This window comes from Apus apus, chromosome 2 (genome assembly GCF_020740795.1).
Source record: "Apus apus isolate bApuApu2 chromosome 2, bApuApu2.pri.cur, whole genome shotgun sequence".
NCBI classification, from domain to species: Eukaryota; Metazoa; Chordata; class Aves; order Apodiformes; family Apodidae; genus Apus; species Apus apus.
Window position 1 is genome coordinate 83,658,376 of NC_067283.1, and position 19,444 is coordinate 83,677,819.

General features: G+C 40.1%; 1 protein-coding gene across 2 annotated transcripts in view; it reads right to left on the reverse strand.

Annotated features, from left to right (window-relative positions):
* Nucleotides 1-3,584, reverse strand: part of ADCY2 (adenylate cyclase 2) — a 230,638-nt gene extending 227,054 nt beyond the window's left edge. For both annotated transcript variants that reach the window (XM_051611652.1, XM_051611651.1), the window contains exon 1: nucleotides 3,315-3,584. In XM_051611652.1, the coding sequence (XP_051467612.1) occupies nucleotides 3,315-3,539 (225 nt within the window). In that variant the 5' untranslated portion in view covers nucleotides 3,540-3,584. The remainder of the gene's footprint in view (nucleotides 1-3,314) is intronic.
* Nucleotides 3,585-19,444: the final 15,860 nt, after the last annotated feature.

The window sequence follows — 19,444 nt, forward strand, 5'->3', positions numbered from 1 at the left end:
CAATAGCCAGACAGAAAATGAAGCCAATCTCTGGCATTTCTAAGCACTGGAAGGATTTCACAGGTTTGGGGAAATAATTTACTCTCTATTGATTAAAGCAGAAGCTAAACACAGATGACTGATCTCAGTTTGCCAGCTTTCAGTTCATGCCAGGTACAGAAAAATACAGAAGATATTTTGACACATGAAATTCAAAGGCTGATACTATCACTGCATTACTTAAAAGTCCAAGCTTTGAATGGTCATCTTTCAAGCAGACTTTGGGAGTCCTATATCTAGTGTTTGAGAATATAAGAGTGCCTAATTCCATAAGTCAAAATCACAACACTTTTCTGAAACAAACAAAAGCAAAATCTCCCAAGAAACCTCTCTCAGTAACAATAGCAGCATATTGACTGAAAGAAAAGTAATCAAATTTCCAAGCACACTTTCTAAGTAATCTTGTTTACTGTGATTTTGCAACAGCTTTTATAAATTTTTCATATGAAATCAGGAAAGCTACAGTTCATATTCTGACAGGTTGAAATAGCTGAGTAAGTGGTATACATCCCTGTGTGGTTGCCTGTGTTTGGGAACACTTAAGAACGCATTGCCAAAAAAAAAAAAGACACAACAAAAAAGCCAACTCAAACATCACAGTGATACAGTGTTTCAACTGAATAAAAAATTAAAATAGAAGGAAAGCCTCTCACTTCCATTGGTTTCAGGGATTTTTTAAGAAAGCCTAGAACATAAAAATGCTTCATGCCTCACAAACATCCATTTTTTTCTGAACAATGTCTGATCCATTCCACATTCTAAGCTTTCTTTGAAGTGCAAGTGAGAAATATGAATCAAGTGTTATGGTGAGTCATTTTGGAGTTTTATTTCCACAACAGGGTTTAGTAGTTTTCAGTAAAATCTTAACTGCTTCGTATGAAATCTAAAAGGAAACAACCATTAAGAAAGATTTCCTTTAACTTCATATGCACAACACAGACATACACAGAACTAGCCCACTTCACTTCCATTGTGCCTCCTTCAGAAAACTGAATCTTCTGTCACAACAACTGCATACCTACTGGGTGTGCACAATAAAGACAGGGATATTGATACTGGCTCTTGTGGCTCAGACACTCATAACTGCTTGCCCTTACTATATCATCAGGCCCCAAAAAAATGACTAAGATTTCACATCTATATAAAAAGAGCATTCTTTATTCAGGTGCAAGAGAAACAGATCTAAAACTTCAGGAATATTTTAATCACAAATGCAACCAGAGCTAGACTGTAATAAAATGCTTTTAGGTGAAACTCTGGGCAGGGCTCCAAAGGATTTTGCCCAACATCCTGTGCCTGAAGGCAAGCTTTCTCTCTGCCTGAAGTTACTTTCATCCGTTGACTGGAAACTTTAAGGACGAACCCCACCTCTCTCTCCACTCACCCGTCCAGTTGTTAGCCACAGGAAGATAAAGGCTCAGGAAAAAGGTTTTAAAAGCATTTTTTTTCCTCTTCCGGTATGTCTGGAATTCCAAATGCAGACTCAACTATAAAATTCACTCTTTCTGAAGCCTAGCAAGATTCAGTCAGCTCACAGTTTTGTTCCTATAACTTCCAGCAGTCCTTCAATCTGGGTCCAGTGTCACGCCACCATTATTGTGAACGATTTACCTCAAGAAATGGAATTACAAAAATAAGCATGTGCAACTTATAAACAATCTGCAGATCATACCATGACCGAAAGGTATGACATTTAGCCCTAAACACTGTTAAGCCCAATTCTGCTGCCTTGACTGTAGGCAAGTATGATGGACCTCTTCATACCTAACTATACCTTAGCCTTTGTATCTGACAGACTTCCATTTCCATCATTGGCCCCTTCAGCCCTGATGGACAACCACCAAAGTTAACACACCAGAATGAGATAAGGTGTTGAGCCTGTATTTTGCACAGAGTTCCAAAATTGAAACATTTAGGCGTTAAACAACTGAATTATAAGCATCACCAATACTGGCTTCACATTAGCTCTTTTACAAATGTTCTGCATTCAATAGGAATGACACTTCAAAAAAAAAAAAAAAGCTCAAAAAACAGTTAATACAAATACCAAAATGAAATAAACTACAAATAAACTCCAAATGTAGCTAATCCTGCCAGCAGTTCCTGCAGGTTTTGGGACATAAGTTTGGTCATAACAAGCAAGAATGCAGGTTTAAGCAAACACTGCTATGTGCAGTGCCTTTGTAAGAGTACCCATTAGATTATACTAACCTACTCAACCTTCCTCTTAGAGATCACTAGCTCTATTAATTAAACATTAAGCTTTCCAGAAGACTGAGATTTAAAACAAAACACCTAAACAAACAAAAACAAACAAACAGCTAACCAAACAAACAAAAAAACCAAACCAAAAACCACAAACAAACAAAAAAACCCAAACCCAAACCAAAAGATAAAATGTCTGAGACCCCTCAAATCCCGATTCTTTACTGCAGAAGTACACAGTCACGCCAACAGCCTGCCTCTCATCCTGTACAGCAGGAAAACTCTGTAAGGAGCAAGAATTTTACTGCCCTCTGCAGCTTTTCCTCTGCGTTCAACGCAAGGGCAAAACGCCACACATCTCTGGCTGAGATCAACTGATACCGACTGTCATCTGCCGCTCTGACATATTTTTCCTACCAAAGGCTGGAAGCCCCGGACTGGACATTCGGAAAAGACACCCGACCGGCCAAACTTCACCCGCCTTCAAAACGAAGGCTGCGCTGCCCCGAAACCTTCCTTGAGGAAAAACGGGTCAGGCGCTAGAAAATGGTAAAATGAGGGGAGGGGGGGACGAGAGGAACAGGGACCGAACGGCTCCTGCTTTCTTGCCAAAAAAAAAAAATTTACTTCACATAGTGTTACGGGCTGCGTTTAAACTCTGCCACTAAAAGGCCAACACGGCTAAGCTGCCAGTTGGAAGGGAGCAGAGCCAATGAATTAAGTGAATTAAACTCGATGCGCTTGTTGACTCAGTTTTCGCCTCATCAGCCGCGCTGCCGCTGTTCCAGCCTCTCCTCACAACATCAGCCGGCAAAGTTTTGGGAGGGGGGTCCCCGGGCCCCGCAGCCGTCGCCCGCCGCCACCCCGCCGTTTCCCGTCACCAACTTTCCTGCGGGGGAGCAGCACCAGCGGCTGCCCCTTCCCGTCCCTTCCCGCCCCGCCCGTCCCAGCTCTGCCCGGCTCAGCGGCGGGTGCGGAGATGCCGGCCGGGCGGCGGCAGCGGGGATGCGGGGCGGCGGCAGCGGGGATGCGGGGCGGCGCAGGTCCCAGACCAGGAGGGCATCTCTTACCAGCCCGGAGGCGAAGAAGACGACGAGCAAGGCCAGGCAGGCGCCCATCACGATGAGGAGCAGGAAGACGATGAGCGGGTGCTGCTGGCTCATGCAATAGTAGGACTCGTAGAGCCAGTCCCGGGAGCGGGACTGCTCGCCGCTCGCCCCGCCGCCGCCTGCCTGCTCTGCCCGCTCCAGCAGGTAGCGGCGTCTCCTCCTCATCATCATCGCTTCTTGCCACATCGGGCAGAGCCCGCGCAACTCCCTCAGCGCCGCCGCCGCTGCTGCAGGAGGCGGCCGGGGAGTGGAGCGGGGCGCGCTCCCGCGCGGGAGGCGGAGAGGAGGAGCCGCGCCGGCGGAGGCAGCCGCATGGTGCGGAGGGCGGCCGCCGCGTAGCCAGCCCGGGGCTTGGTGCGCCTCCGGAAACCTCCACCCCGCACGCACATGCCTTGCCCGGCTGCTCCGGCGCGGGGGGGGGCGGAAGGCTCGCTCCTCCTCGCCGGGGAGGGGAGCGGAGCGGGCGGCCGCCCGAGCAAGGGCCCCAAGGGCGGCGGCGACACCAGCCCCTGCCCGCGTCCCCCCGCCCCGGCGCCGGGAGGTGTCCGAGGGGCAGGGCCACCTGCAGCGGCCGCCGCCCCCGCGGAGGGGTGCGGTGCGGTACTCCCGCGGAGGGGTGCGGTGCTCCCGCGGGTGCCTCTCCCTCCGGCGGCAGGGAGGGGACAGGTGGCCGGGGGGCCCGTCGTGTGCGGACCCCGCGCCCGGCCCGACCCCCTCCGGGGCGCGCTGCACCTTTCCGTGTGGGGGGCAGCACGTCCCAGCGCAAGAGGGGGGTGGGTCCCAGAAGTCGTCCCTTGACAATTGCTCCCACAGGCGGAGGGCTTGACGGGTCTGTCCCACTAGCTACCTCTCCCGGAGGCTGAATCTCCTTTTCAAAAATCATACCTTAGTTTTCGTCAGAAGCAGACATTCAGGTTAGGAAGCAGCTTAATGTACATTATCTGCAGCTATCCTTGCTTTCAGGGACTTAGTTATTCCTAAGGAAGCAGGCTGGACACGTAACTCGCCAAAGTTACCTATGCACAGCATTTACCAGTTTTTGTAAACACATGCACACAGTTCTTCTTTCCCAGCCCACACTGCCTCCCTGAATATCCCTACCCACAGGACAAATCCCTCTCTTCCCTCTCTGACCCACACTCCGGCCTCTGCTGTTGCTTGGCCACATCCTTTATCTCCCCAGGAATGCAGGGTTGACTAAGCTCTCCATGGAGAGGAAAAAACCAAAGCAGCATGGATGCTACTGGGCCTAAATGTCCCAAGTGTGGCTGCTGGTGACTGGAACAAGAGGGACTTGGTAGTACTGGGGCTACTGTAAGTGGTCATAAGTGAGAGCTTTAGAGCAGAGGTCTAACCATGAGCCAGGTGGAAGAGAAGGCAGGTAACGAGGATGACATGGACAGAAACTGCTCCTGTAATGCATAACGCTGCCTTCTTTCTCTGCCATTGTTCATGTTTTTATCCAGACAAGGTACATCACCCACAAGTGCAACAGAGCAGAGAAATCACCAGCACATAGCTCAGAAGCCCTATCCATACTCTTGTACTTCTTAGATTCCTCGGGTTTGAAGCAGGGGTGAGGCCTGATCTCACCTGGCCCCTGTTCCTCTCAGCTGGCAGGAAGGAAGAAAAACTCCCTGGCTTTCACTCTTCCTTCCCCTGAAGTGTTTGCTGGGACAGAAGGAACAGATGAGGAATAAGTGGAAAGTTACCACAGCACCCACTGTTCTGGGAGAGAGAGGGTGAAAAACTCCCATAAGCAGCAGTGATAAGATTGAAGGATTGAACACAAATCTATGTTGGGAGAACATTCTGGCAGAATTAATTGCTGGGAAGGAGTTAGTTGAGGTGGGTGTGAGAATTTTTTGCAACATGAAAAGGCTTTACTTGCAGTCACTTTGAAAATTGTGGAGTTGGCCACCCTCACTGTCACACACACGTACATAGTGGGATAAGCGGAGGGAGTTTAAAAAATGAAGAGACAAACCAGAATTACAATATAAAACTTCTTTTAAAAGCACATCACAATATTTGATATTGGAAGGCATCTGATTTTTTATCTCTCTAGGGTGGGAAAACAAATGTCACGTATACTTATTTACAATAAAAGAATAATTATATAATTCTGTATGGACTCACAAAAGTGTAAAAGATCAGAACAGGCAAAATTAAGCATATTCTCTGTTCCATATATACAACAACCATCCCCAAAAAAGTACTTGAAGCTTACCCAATATGTTAATACTGTTGACAGTACTGGTCCTTTCTTTCCTCAGCTGATTCTGCTTTAATGGCTTTCCACTGCTTTCTGCCTTTCTGGATGTGAACAGGAAAGGCCATTCCAAAGAGTTTACTACGATGATCATGTCATTCGATTGTTATTTCAGTAAAATCTTATGCTTGTAACAGCTAATTCCTCATTATATTAGTCTCATGCAATTTCTCAGGAAATAAAATTACAATTCTACAGCAAAAACTTAATTAACCCAAAGGTTGCCCAGTGGTATCTCATGCCTTTCCAGAACGATGACTTCAGTATAACTCTCTCTTCTGAAGCACCAGACATAAGGTGCTTCAAAAGCTGAGCAAGGGAAAGTACCAAGTTACATTTGCATTTGACTTCATGTTTTTCTGCCTACCTGATGGACTCACTCCCTGTGCTTTCCCTCTCCAAACTAGAAATCTGCATCTTTCACTTCGTTCTTCAAACTCAAGCTAGGAACATCCCGTACTACAACATCTAGGACCCTCATATAGTTAGAGGCAAAGGTCCAGTGAAAAAAAAATCCATTCTCTCATGTAATTAATGACTGCACTATTCTATATACGGGCAAGGTAATTAAAACTGCACAGTACCTAAATCTGAATTTGACCTTCGAATTTGAATGCTCTACTTCTTAACTAACATATAACTTAATACTTTTTTAATTTTGTTTTCCCCAAGGATGCATGTAATTATATTAACATTATTACAGTCAAATGATAATTATGGCATTGTTGAAGTTGAAATGTCGTATGTTTTTAGATACCAGTTTCCCTAGAAATCCTAAAATATACATCCTTACTTGGCTCAACCTGAACATTTGCTGTGCCTCAGGGAAAAGAAAGGAACAGTTTTATAACCTGGGGTTGAAAAGCGAAGGAGTTTCAGATAAAAAGCTCTCCATGTATTCCACCTTATTTCTCTAAAAGGGAAAAAAAAAATCAAAGTTAGCACTTAGGATTATCAGAAACTATCTTCTGTGTACTCTTGGGACTCTAACAACGTCAAAGAATTTGTTCCTTGAGCAGCTGGTGCCTAAGCATCTGCCGTCCCCCTCTGGAGAAGCAAACCAATGCAGAGCAAAAGGTTGAAGTCCACAGCTGCTTGTCAAAGCAACCCTGTGCCAGAAGCACTACGCTCTCTTGTAGCAGAGTGAGTAACCTAGACAACTTCTACCTGGACCATCGCCAGAGTCCTCCAGCCTCAAGTTTTCTGTGATTCCACAATATCACAGCTTATTACGAGTGTCAAGGGATCTGTGATGGGTCCTAGGGAGAGCTGAATAGGAACAGGAGATTCAGGAGAAGCTCCTGTTCCCTGTGTTGCCCTCTTTGCCACTCAGGCTAGATCAATCCCCATCACCACTTTCTTTCATTTTCCCTTCCCTGTTGTCTCCTGTGTGTTCTGGTCAGTGATGCAGATGAGCTCTCAGCAGAGGGAGAAATAGACAGATCCTTTGCTCCCAGCTACTCTGCTCACCTCTAGGACACCCTTAGCCACAGGAAATAAACTGCAAGGAAGAAATGCTGAGTCCCACAGTCCTGCAACGTAACAAACACTCTAAAGAACTACAGCAATTGACCTGAGCAAAATATATTGCCTACAAGCCCACTGGTGGTCAGATTCCCCTCCTCAGCAGCTGGCCTCCAAAGCTGCCCAGAAGAACAAGCCTATGGGCTGTAGTCTTGACACTGTACTGCCACTGCCCAAGTCCATCAGGCTACCTTACACTGAGCTGCAATTGCAGGACAATTAAACATGTATGCCGGCTGATCTGCACTGCCAGAGCCAAAGACAGGCCAACAAGCCCTGCTCAGCGCTGCTCTTGGGGGACACCAATCCATGAGCCATCCCTCCCATCCCATTCCATCCCATCCATCTGGCTTGTCCACAATTGTAGAAAGGGGGAGTACAATTTGTGCAGAAGGTCCTAGCATTCCCTAGGACCTTGAAACCCATAGACTGAGAAGTAGTAATAATAATCTACACGGGTAACTACATAACATTAACTTATCCATCAGGGATAAACAGCTTTTTCTCATTGTTTAACACTGAAGGCTGCTAATATTTACTGAATTTTTGTGGATTCATTTTACTGAGTTCAGTTATCAGGACCTGTTCTCTCAAGCCTTATAGCTGCACCTGTGTGCTACTGTTAATCTTCAAAAAATTATGACAGAATTTTCTACAGAACTATATTTGATTTCACACATCTGGAACCCAGTGAAATTAACTTTTGATTTAGATACAGTCTAGCTTGAGCTGTTTAACATTATTATTTAAGGTGCTAAATTATAGTCTGACTGGTCTATAATTCCTTGTGTTCTTTTACTTTTGTTCCTCTTCCTTTTTGAAGCTGGTATCTAACTTTGTGCCTCAGTCAGTCTCCATAAACTTTTAAAGGTAATTATTGATAAGTTCTGAGGTTACTGAAGAAACCACTTGAGGTCCAGATGATCTGAAAATACCTCAGTCATCTCTCCTTCATTTTCATCACAGATGGTAACTACATTGGTAATCTAACCACAGACAATCTTTTTATTAAAGATTGAAGCAAAACATAGATTAATATTTTAGATGATTTGGTACCATTTGTTATTAGCTCAGTAGCGGGTCAACTATTCCCACAGTCTACTTCTTTCAAAAATCATGGCATGAATAGAAAATTATCTGGAAGTGTGTTAATTTTCTCTCTGCTTGCACCTTGCCCTTTCTTATTTTGAGCATGCTGTTCTTTATACTCACTTTTATAATTTGAGTTAATTTCAAAATTCTTTACTAAATCATACTTTTCCAGTTCCAGGACATCAACCTCCAATTATACACTCTTCATCTTTCATACTGGGACAGTTTACACTTGTGCAAACTTAGTAGTATTACTTAGGAAACCATCTACTCTTCCAGCTTTCAAGTAGGAGGTCTAGGGAAGGTAGGAGGAAAGTATAAAATTTCAGAAATTTAAAATTGCTCAGGCTGTTTTAATTAACTGCACAAAATAAGGCCAGTACAGTAGGCAGCTCAGAAAAGACCTGTTCAATATACAACTGCAGTCAAAACAATTTTACAGAATTAGAATGCATAAAGAACAGGATGATAAATAATTTAGAACAAACAACAATGCCTTTACGGTGCTCAATCGTACAGCTTCATCTTGAGTTGTACTATCCTACTTACCCAGTCTCATAAAAAATTTTGCAGAATTAGAGACAGATTCTTCAGAGCATGAGTGATCAAAAACAACAAGAAAGAGTTTCTTCTATTTAGCAAGTGTGTAGGACTGTTATCCACAAAAATTAAAACATTAGAGGACACAAAGTAAATGCACATAGCATGAAAACTTTATAAAAGACTATAAAAGAACAATAATTTGTCAGAGGGACAAAACTGATTTGGTTTTATATAGTTGTCAAAATAAGTCCGATAATCACCAATACTAAGATACGTTACAAGAAGTGTTGGTCCTGTTTTTTCATGAGTATTGCCAGTAGTGCGAGGCAGGAGACACAGAGATGAGACAAATACATGAAAGGCAGATTATCTCATAATGCATCTTCCATTCCTGCATCTTCCACTGAATCGTAATGTGGCACTTTTTTTTTTCCTTCTGCAAAGACAGATTCTTGAACTGAATTATTCTTTATTCTCATTCAGTTGACACAAATGGTGTTCCTATAATTTTAATTAATTAAAAAAGGTATTTATTTCCCGAATACAGGGCAAGACCATTGATTCAAAGGCCGCTGAATCAAACAACACAATCTACATCTTCTCCCTGCAAAATATGGTAAAATTATTTTGCGTGTGGACATTTTATTATGATCTTTAGTCTATCTGCATAATCCATTGAACGTAAACAGAATGCACCTAAAGCAAAACTGTAATTGTGCAACCCTTCAGAATTATTGCAATGATTAAATCTCATACATGCCACTTACTGATCTACACAGGTTAATCAGGTTAAGTCATACTACAGAATAGACACATATAAATCTAAATATAAAACCAGCAGTTAAAATGAATAAATACATCCAGATACATTCATATCAAATAAAACCATATTCATATGTATATAAAAAGCCATTATTGCAAAACCTCTGTTGTTGTTTCAGTTTTTCCCTCATTAGCTGTCATAGTTATTTTAGAGGAAGCTCCCTCCTAACAGGGGCTGCAAATGACAGTGATACGATCCTGCAAAATTCAATGTGTTCCCAGTTCTTAAAATACACAAAAGCAAACAAAATCCTATACATATTACCTCCAGAACTTCTGTGAGACTTTGTGAAAACTCTGAATTAATCAGTGAAATAAGGTTTGCAAGGCAGAACAACCAGTATTTTTCTTTAATGAAACATTTCCTGCTGTGAATTTTATGGTCTTCTTGGCTTCAAGAAAGTCAATCTGGGGTCATGTTTTCATAATTACTGTGCTATTATCTATTTAATGGCCATCAGTTACTATTTTGCTTAGACCGAGAAGTGAAATGTTATCAAGAAATTAATATTTAGATTGGGTTACAATTAAGCAGAAAGCTACAGAAGAGTTTAACATCACTCCAGATTTGGGTCTCAGGTAAATTTTGTCCATAATTTTCCCACTTGCCAGGTCTATACTTCTGCCATTCCTGCGGAGGTGCTGTATTTCTTCCTCTTCTTCTCCACAGCTTCAGCATGTTGTGACAGACAAATGCCACACACTCCGTATGGAGATGGAGCTGGCACTGCTTGCTTTCAAACAGACTTCTGCTGAGCTCTTAGTGACCTTAGTAAAAACATGTTACCACAGATGGCTTCCAGAATTATGTGAAGCTGTACGAGGAAATGGTTTCAGCTGCATATTTGATAAGAGCACCCAGCTGACAGCAGAAAGTTGTAAGACTTGGTAGTGTTCCAGGACCTGAGTTTGGTGAGTTTTGCCAAGAGCAATGGATACCAAGATTTTTGAGGAAGTGTTATTTCTGGAACAAGGTGGGAGGGTCTGAACTGCTACTGAAGACAAGAGGTCACTCTGGCCATGAAATCCACTGATACTGGATGAGTAATAGTCTGGAGTGCTGGGCTTCTGCAGGTTGGACTGATTTTCTAAGGGAGGCTTTGGGTGTGTGGGCTGAATCAGGTCCTGGCACAGTGTCACGCCTTAAACATTGTGATTGTGGGTTGAAAGCACAGCTTAACCCTCCTGCAACTACTGCTCAGGAATGGGAAGCTGTAGATTAAATGTCATTGGCAAAAGCAACCCAGCCCTTTGCCTCGCTAGTGAATCTTCATGTTGGGAAAGCTTCTCTAGAGAATGTGAGAATTACCTGGTCTTGTTGCTTTGGAGAAAAAGTATTCATATTAATCAACAAAATATTCCAACTTCAGAAGTTTTCTTCAAACCAGCTGCTTGATACACTACTGAGTTCTGCTGATGAGTATTTGAAGCAGAAGCTTATAAAGGGTTGTTACAGCAGTTACTCAGATATTTGAGCACCTTCTATCTCTAAGAGTCTTAGCGTAAATTTTTCCATTTTTTGAGATTTAGGTCTCAAAACCTAAAGTACCAGAGAGCTATCCATTTCATAGGAGCTTTTGTCTCCTTAGGACTGGACGAAAACTCCATAATCACAGAACAGTTGAGGCTGTTGACAGAAGTCACCTCTAAAGATCATCTAGTCCAACACCCCTGCTCAAAGCAGGGTCAACTAGAGCAGGTTGCTCAGGACCATGTCCAGTTGAGTTTTGAGTACCTCCAAGGACAAAGATTCCACAAATGCTCTGAGCAACCTGTTCCAACTTTTGATCACCCTTCCGGCAAAAAAGTTTTCTCTGAACAGAATCTATTGTTTTACGTTTTGCACCCACTGCCTCTTGTCCTTCCACTGAGCAGCACTGAGAAGAGTCTAACTCCATCTTCTCTGTTCCCTGCCCCCATCATGTATTTATACAGACTGATAAGACCCCCCTTGAACCTTCTCCAAGCTAATCAGTCTTAACTTTTCCTTGTAAGACATATCCCCCTATTGCTTAATCAACTTCATGACCTAGGCTGGACTCACTCCTGTATGTCCCTGTCTCTATGGCACTGAGAAGCCCAGAAAAGTACTCAGATGTGTCTCATCAGTGCTGAGAAGAGGGGAAGAATCATCCCCCTCAACCTGCTGTCAACGTTCTTCCTAATACAACCCAGCAGACGGTTGGCCTTTTCTGCCACAAGGGCATACTGACATCTTATGTTCAACTTGTCCACCCAGATGTGCCCCATGGTCCTTTTCTATCAAGCTTCTTTCCACACAGCTCATAGTATCAGATATCAGGAGAAGACCTATATGTTCCGAAATCCTGTTGTGCTCTCATGTATATTCTTATTGATTGTTAGTATGACGGTAGGCTGAAAAATACTTGATTTGCTAATCCAAATATTTCCAACATATTTTATTCTTTTCTTTTAGTCCTAAAGCCTACATTAGCTTTGAAAAAATTCCCAAGATTTTAAAGTACTGTGTGATCTCTAGGAAAGGAAAGAAACACTAAAATAAAGACATTCTTTCCTACTTGTATAAAGTTGAAATATTTTCCACAGAGTTTTTAAACGAATGCCTAACATAACACTGTGCTTTTTTGTTCCTTACCAGTGTCCAGTATACACAGTTAATCTGACCAGCACTAAACTGTCTTTTTTAAAGATACACAATTAGTAATTGATTTTCAGGATGTGCATATTTTTATTCAATACAGGGCTCAATTGTAATGATCAAAGATACTTGTTTTGATATGCAACCATTCAGAACTGACATGACTGTACTAGGTGTTTTCTATGGTATGTTAAAATACAGTGGTCAATGTCACAGCCATAAGAAACCATCCAATAAATAAGTTTTTTAGGTTAAAAACAGAATATCCTTGATCAGGCTTTTTATACCAATACTGTCAGTCTCATGCTTTTCAAATGCGTGTTTAGTGAACATATAATTTATTACATTGTTACTGGGAAACCGCCCATGCTAGTTTGAAACAACCACTTAACAAACTGTTCTTGAAGCCATGTTACTTAGGTGAGTATTAGACTGTCGTGATTATGCTTACTACTATAAATATATATAATACCTGCCACAACACTAGTATGATAGAATGTTTCTACACCACCTCATTTTCACTTACAGGGCACAATGAATGATCCTTGAACCAATACATTATAGATTTTTATGTTTACGGTAATTCAAAATAATACACAGAGGGGAAAAAAAACCCCAGCAGTTACATTACATCCATGCTCATGTATCAATACCTCACAATTCAATTACTCTGCACTGTTCACAACTTTAAAAAAATAATTAAAAAAAAGTATTGGATATGAAAAAATATAGAAAAGGATGAGGATCCCAGGTGGAGGAGAGACTTAATAAAACAAGACTCTGTTCCAAAGAAGTATCCTCCCAATATGTCTGAAACTTCTGAAATATGAAAGCTTGTAAAGGCAGTGAATAGAGGATGACCACCCGTTATTTTCTGTAAGGCAAAAACTATCACACATCTGGTAAAACTCATTTGACAGGCTTAAATCAAAGAAGCATTTATTTTTAGACCAAAAAATATCCTACAAATTCTTTAAATTGTGGTATTCACTGCTAGTCACTGTTACAGAAATCAAGTATAAGTTCATTAAAAATTGACTAGAAAAGAACCCAAGGAATTAGTCAACCAAGAGCTATTCAAAATTATAAGCAGAGTAGAAAAGCTTGCTAGGGAACACCAAACAGGTTGATCCATGGAAACTAATAGTTTAACTAGAGGGAGTATTATCCTATACATGTCCTGTTCTTATGTGCCTTCTCTAAACTTCCCTACCCGATAGGCAGGAACTCAAGCGAGACAGAATTGACAGTTTTATGCTTTTTATCCTTGTGGGAAAGAGGTAAGAATTGTAACTAATTACAGCAGTTCTCATAAAAATAATGTCATTCTTGTATGTTGTTATAAAGTCCTGCTTCATTATAAGCTCCTAACATTATACCTGCTATATGGAGTTAAATTAAATTTACATGTTACCCTCTGACTGCAAAACAGCCCCCAGCTTTTCTTTGGATCATGAAAGAAGAAATTATTTGTCATGACAGTAATTTAGCTATTGTCGTGATTTTTCACTAACAATATGTTGGTTTATGTGTGTATTCATAAGTGTGTGATTGTCCAGAAGTGGAATTCTGTATAGTAAGACTGGCCATATACTTACTGATTCAAAAAATGTAGCATCTAAAATTCATATGCAGCTAAAGGCAGGGAATAAATAAAAGAAATGTGATAGGAAAATATTTTAGGGATGTAAAATATAGAATAACTACATCAAGTGCTAGTTAAAACCAAATTTGAGGCTTTGGAAGGAAACAGAATTTACAGAGCAAGTCACTACTCTTAAAGATAGGGTATGAAGAGTCACAGAGTAAAGAAATAAGTAGACTCAAGAATAAAGAATGAGGAACAGCTTGATGGGAAAACAGTTAAGGATCAATATGAAACTTGGAGCATTTGTCCAAAGTGCAAGATCATTCTCCTGCTGAGCAGTAAGTTCAAAATAAGGCAATAGACTGATGAAGGAATACAAGAGAATGCTTACATGACTTGGTAGAGAATACTCAAAGACAGCTTTGACACTGGTGTAAGAGTATTCTGGAGAGTTACCAGCATACAGAGAACAGGATAAGAATTCTAAGGTAATCCAATAAAGAAAAAAACTAGGACAAAATCTTCTGGTTATGAAAAAAAATAAAATTATTAAATTATTAAAACAATTAAGAGAGTACTTTACAGAGATCCTTCCTAGTGAAGCAGATAAGAAAAACACCCCAAAAAAACACTAAACAAACAACACCACAGCAAAACCTGACCATTTTCTAGGCAGCTGAGCCATTCAGAAAAGAAAAATATTGTAAGTATAAGTACAACTACAAATTTCAAAAGGTAATCAGAATTCCATGGAGCAAAACATGAAGTATTCATACTTGTCATGCTGAAGTACTAAAAGCAGGAGGAAAAAAATTCAGATTCAGTCTAACCTATTTTTCTTGGTCTGTAAATTTGAAAATTTCCAAAGGAATGGAGAATGCTAACTTCCTCAATTAAAAAAAAAAAAAAAAAGGAAAACTTTAAAACTTTTGCAATGATTCCTAGCTATGAAATCCTGTTTTTGCTATTGCACTGCAGTTTGAATAGAAGAGAGATACAGTAGTTTACTGGATCTGTGAAAAATGGATCTTTTTAAAATTAACCATGTTCCACTCATTGACTATTTGGGAAAAGAATAAATGAAATCTTTAAAAGCTGCACAAGTATTTTGGTTAAGAAAGGCCACAGTAATACATCATGAGGTTGTAGGAAGATTGGTACTTGTTTTGTCGGCTATCAATACCTAACTAAGCTAGGGAACAGTTTTTCTGCCATTCTCCCTGAAGTAGCCGTGCATGTGTCCCTTTCATTACCAAATTCACAGGTCTTGTAGGGAAATAATTACTTGCAGCAGATCTTTTCTTATAAGGCTGATGATATTTGGTTCTATAGAAAAAGACAGATGATGCAGTGTAGCAGAAATCAGGACTTAAGCATATTATTCTTCCACAAACCCTATTAGGTCTTAACTTCATTTATTTTGTTAGACTGACAAGGTCTAGTAGAGAGAACTGGCAAGTCTTTCAGGCCTGTATGTTTCATTTATTTCCGCTTTCAAGTCTAAATCAAAACTTGCACATTTTATATTAAGTATACATGGGTTAAATTGTCCTTTATATAAATGAGATATTTCCTTATATTGTGAGTAAACAAGGTGTGGGACTCTTTGCTGAAGGATGCTGTGAATGCTAAATCTTTCCAGCAGTTAAGATAGCACTATGAGAAAGTCATGGGCTGGTGGGGGGAATCTATTGGTGGCTATTTGGCTCAGAAAAAAACCTCTTCTCTTCAAAAAGTTCCTGAACAATTGTTTTTCACAGCCACAAATTAGTGAAGGCTGAAAGGGCAATCAGAGAAGGCATCACTACACATTTTCTCCAATTTTTATACACCTTCCTTCTGGCCTTGTGGTCCAGCCAATCTAGTATTTTAAGGTTTTTTTAAGTGTAGCTACAAAAGAAATATGTGAAAAGTTTATTTTGTGCTGTGATCAGATTACTATTGTCCAGGTTGTCGCAGCTGTAACAGCAACACTACTCAGCTTCTAGGTGTCTGCTCCCTGTTGTGTAGTTTTAAGCTCATTTTATACATGGTGTTACCTAACCTGTTCTAGCTTAATTTTTGCTTATCTTTGTTCAACTGCTTCTAAAGAGATCACGGTAATAAGATGTACCAAACCTAATTAATTATATGTATGTGGCTTTATATGCATAGGTACACCTATATATAGATATAGGTATAACTAACCATGGTGAAATCAGGAAACATGAAAGAATAACTGAGCAAACCCAGGGAATGAATCTTCAACACTGTGTTCCACTTTGCAAAAAGTCAGGGCACTAACAGTTTGCTGTAACAATCCACCGGAAGGGTGAGAGCTTTAAAGGGCAGATACTGTTAATTTTATTAAATTACTCATGACCTTTCCTAGAATTAAGAAAATTGGATTATAAATGGTAGCATTGTTGTAACTGGACTAAAAATAAATGGTTATTATATTTGATAAGACTGTTACAGCATTAGACTAGGAGTAAAGTCCACTCAGGGATCTTCATAAAAGGTCTGGTCTCTTTGTTACTCATCATGAATACTAAGCATCTACTACTACCCACTGTTGGAGACATGTTCCCAGGATGGATGGACCTCCTATCACACTCAGCAGGACCTTTATTAAGAAGAGAATTTGAGAGAATTATCTCAATGGAGTTCCCCTAGAACCATTGCCGAGTTTTCTCATCTTGGACAGCAACAGTCTGCATGCTTTGTAATGCTCCTGCTTTTATAATTTGAGTTTCTGGAGTGTTTCAAAAATCTTGGAGGATAGTCATTAAGACTGGTAATAGAAAACAGATACCTTATCAACAAACAGAACAAGGGATGCAATTTAAGTTCTCATTCATGCTGTACTCTCATCTCAAAACTCAACTGTATAAAAACAGTAGTTAAATTCAATAGTACAGAAGCATCATTCAAAACTGAGCTGCAAAGCCATTCCCTTTCCCTCTCTTACTTTTCCTAGAGAATTATCAGTAAATTAACTGGTGAACCAAAAAAACTCCAGCCCTTATGCAATCAGGGTGAACCTATCCAGAAGCTGAAAAAGATCTGTCTTCAAAAATGACCAAATTATTTCTGGACAGTGAAAAAGGGACTATGTTTTCCAAGAAAATTTTAGATCAGGTATTCCTTTCATCCTTCTTCCCTCTGATTCCTGTATATAAATAGTATAAGCACAGTTACAACACAACAGGAACAGTATTTCTTCTCTAAAAAAGGCAGACACTCCTAACAATGATAAAAAAGCACAAAAAATATTAGTCTTAGCATTATGCCAGCAACTTTTAAATGTGAAAAACTAGTTAAAGGCAAAACAATTTAAATTACACAATTACTGCTAGAAATTGTAAGTTAAATTCAGGTCATTCTTTATTATTGTTGGGCCAGTTCCTGAGGCTGTCTAAATACTGATAAATCCCACTGAAAGCTCACAGTCCTCAAAAGTGCCAAACAGCAACACCTTGATGCAAACTGTTTCTGTGGGGATGCTCAGCATTACTAGGTTGTGATTTATAGAGCTCCTCCAATCAAAAGACAAGTGTCTCTGCTCTGGCTTTATGTTTTCTTTCAGCCGCATCCATTTCCAAAAAAGTTAAAAGCCTTCTGTATGAACACTGCAAATGAACTTGAGTCACTTCTATAATAAGTGTCACTCAATTTATAAATCCTTAAAGCATTCCTTGGCAAAGAGCTTCGCTCATTTGAATCACTGCAAAATACTGGAACATTTTACATGTGCGGATGATGGATAAGGCTATTCTGGTGAATATCTGAGAATATGCTCTTGATGATCACAGCCATCCATTAGAGTGAAAATCTGGAATTTCCAATGCAAGGGCATAGGCTGGGAATTTTTTTAACAGGTGGAATGATAGTTCAAAATAATATTGTTTAAAAAAAGAATATTTGTGAGATGCAAATGCGATATAAATCAGAGGGACACAGAAACTGAAGTGGAAGAGGTAAGTAAATCCTTTCTTCTGTTTATGTAAAAAATATTTAAATAGACTAATTAAAAATGCATTAAATTTATGTGGGAAAAGACATCCCAATTTTATAGATGGAAAAACAGAAACACAACGTGAGTGATCCAGTCACTCCTTGATAACATTCTGAAACTCCTCACTCTTCCTTCCTCTCTGATAAGGACATGTTCTGAAAAAACTATCTGTGACTTTAAAACATTAGCCAATATACATCATAGAGGATTTGCATTAACTCGCCACTCCCTTACCAGAATATACTGGTAATATGAATTACACTTCATCATTTAGCTGCTATTGTAATGGAAAATCTGCTAAATACCTGTTAGCTTAGGGAGCTCCTAAGTGAGCTTTAAACCTATAAGAATGCAAAAAAAAAATAGTTTCTTTAACACTGCATGCTTTCTGATATTGCAGACTAAGGTGTAGGGTCAGTAGCAGAGAAGGTGTAAAACTGAGTAAATGTAATTAATAAATGATATGGTGCCAATAAGTATAAAGGTTGTCCTGTAACACAGAGGGTCGCCTTGTTGTCAGAGGAAATCAGGCATGGGAACTAAGGAAGCACAGCAAGTATGATTGAGTTTGAAGGTCTTCAGACCCTTTGAATCTTGACACTGACTGCTGGCTTTGTGTGGACACAAATCAATAACAAAGTATATGAAGTCTTCAGCCTCAGAATAAAACTTATTTTGATTTTCCAGGATTTATGAAGACTGAAACGAGAGAGCTTAGCCCAGAACAAATATTTATCCTAACTGAAATCCCATTTGGGTAAATAAATTATCCTGATAAGACAGTCATTCCTAACATAAAATATTCACTGCCATATTTGCCAGAGGTAACCTTTTCTTCTTCCCCCAGCTATGAATAACTGCTTTACTTTGTTTTATTACTGAAAATATTGCTTCACTTTGCTTAAACAGGGGATATGATTATCATAACATCGTTACTGTTATTATAAGCAAGACAATAGCATTAATGCAATAAAGAAGATGAAAAATCAAGTGCTGAAAATGCCAGAGCAAAGGCTGAAAGCTTTAAACATGCCTTAGGTCTTTATTTGTACCCCCAAGAAACTGTTACATACTACAAAGCAATGTGGAATATCTTACTAAGCATAACAAACCTGTATGTGGAGCATACATTCTTCTTCAATGTGTTTGTTTTATATATTTGTGTGATTTACAAAGCTGGCCATGTTTATGAAAAGTTGGAAATCAGCATGATAGAGAAGAAATAGTTACACCAAAATTTTAGAAGAGAAACTTTCTATGTTTGGAGCTTTTACTCTAAAAAAAAATAATAAAGTTTATTATGTGAATGGGTAACTAACTTGGAATGGAGAAAAATGAAGTTGTAGGCTAGTCTTAAGTAGTTACATAATAAAAAAGCAGGCAATAGAATTTTGTAAAGTATCAGGAAAAAAAATAAAATTGGTATCAAAATACACAGCAGGGTGAGTTACAGATCAAGTGTTATACAGACAACTGGACTATGAAAGAATTAAGCCCGCAAGTTCATGCTTTGTTGTAAACATATTGGCAGAAAGAGTAAATTCATTTTGCAACAAAGGCAGATTCACAAGTGTTGAGAGTTGCATGTGACACAGATCACAGATAATGCAAAGATTCTGTCTTCCCGGTGTCT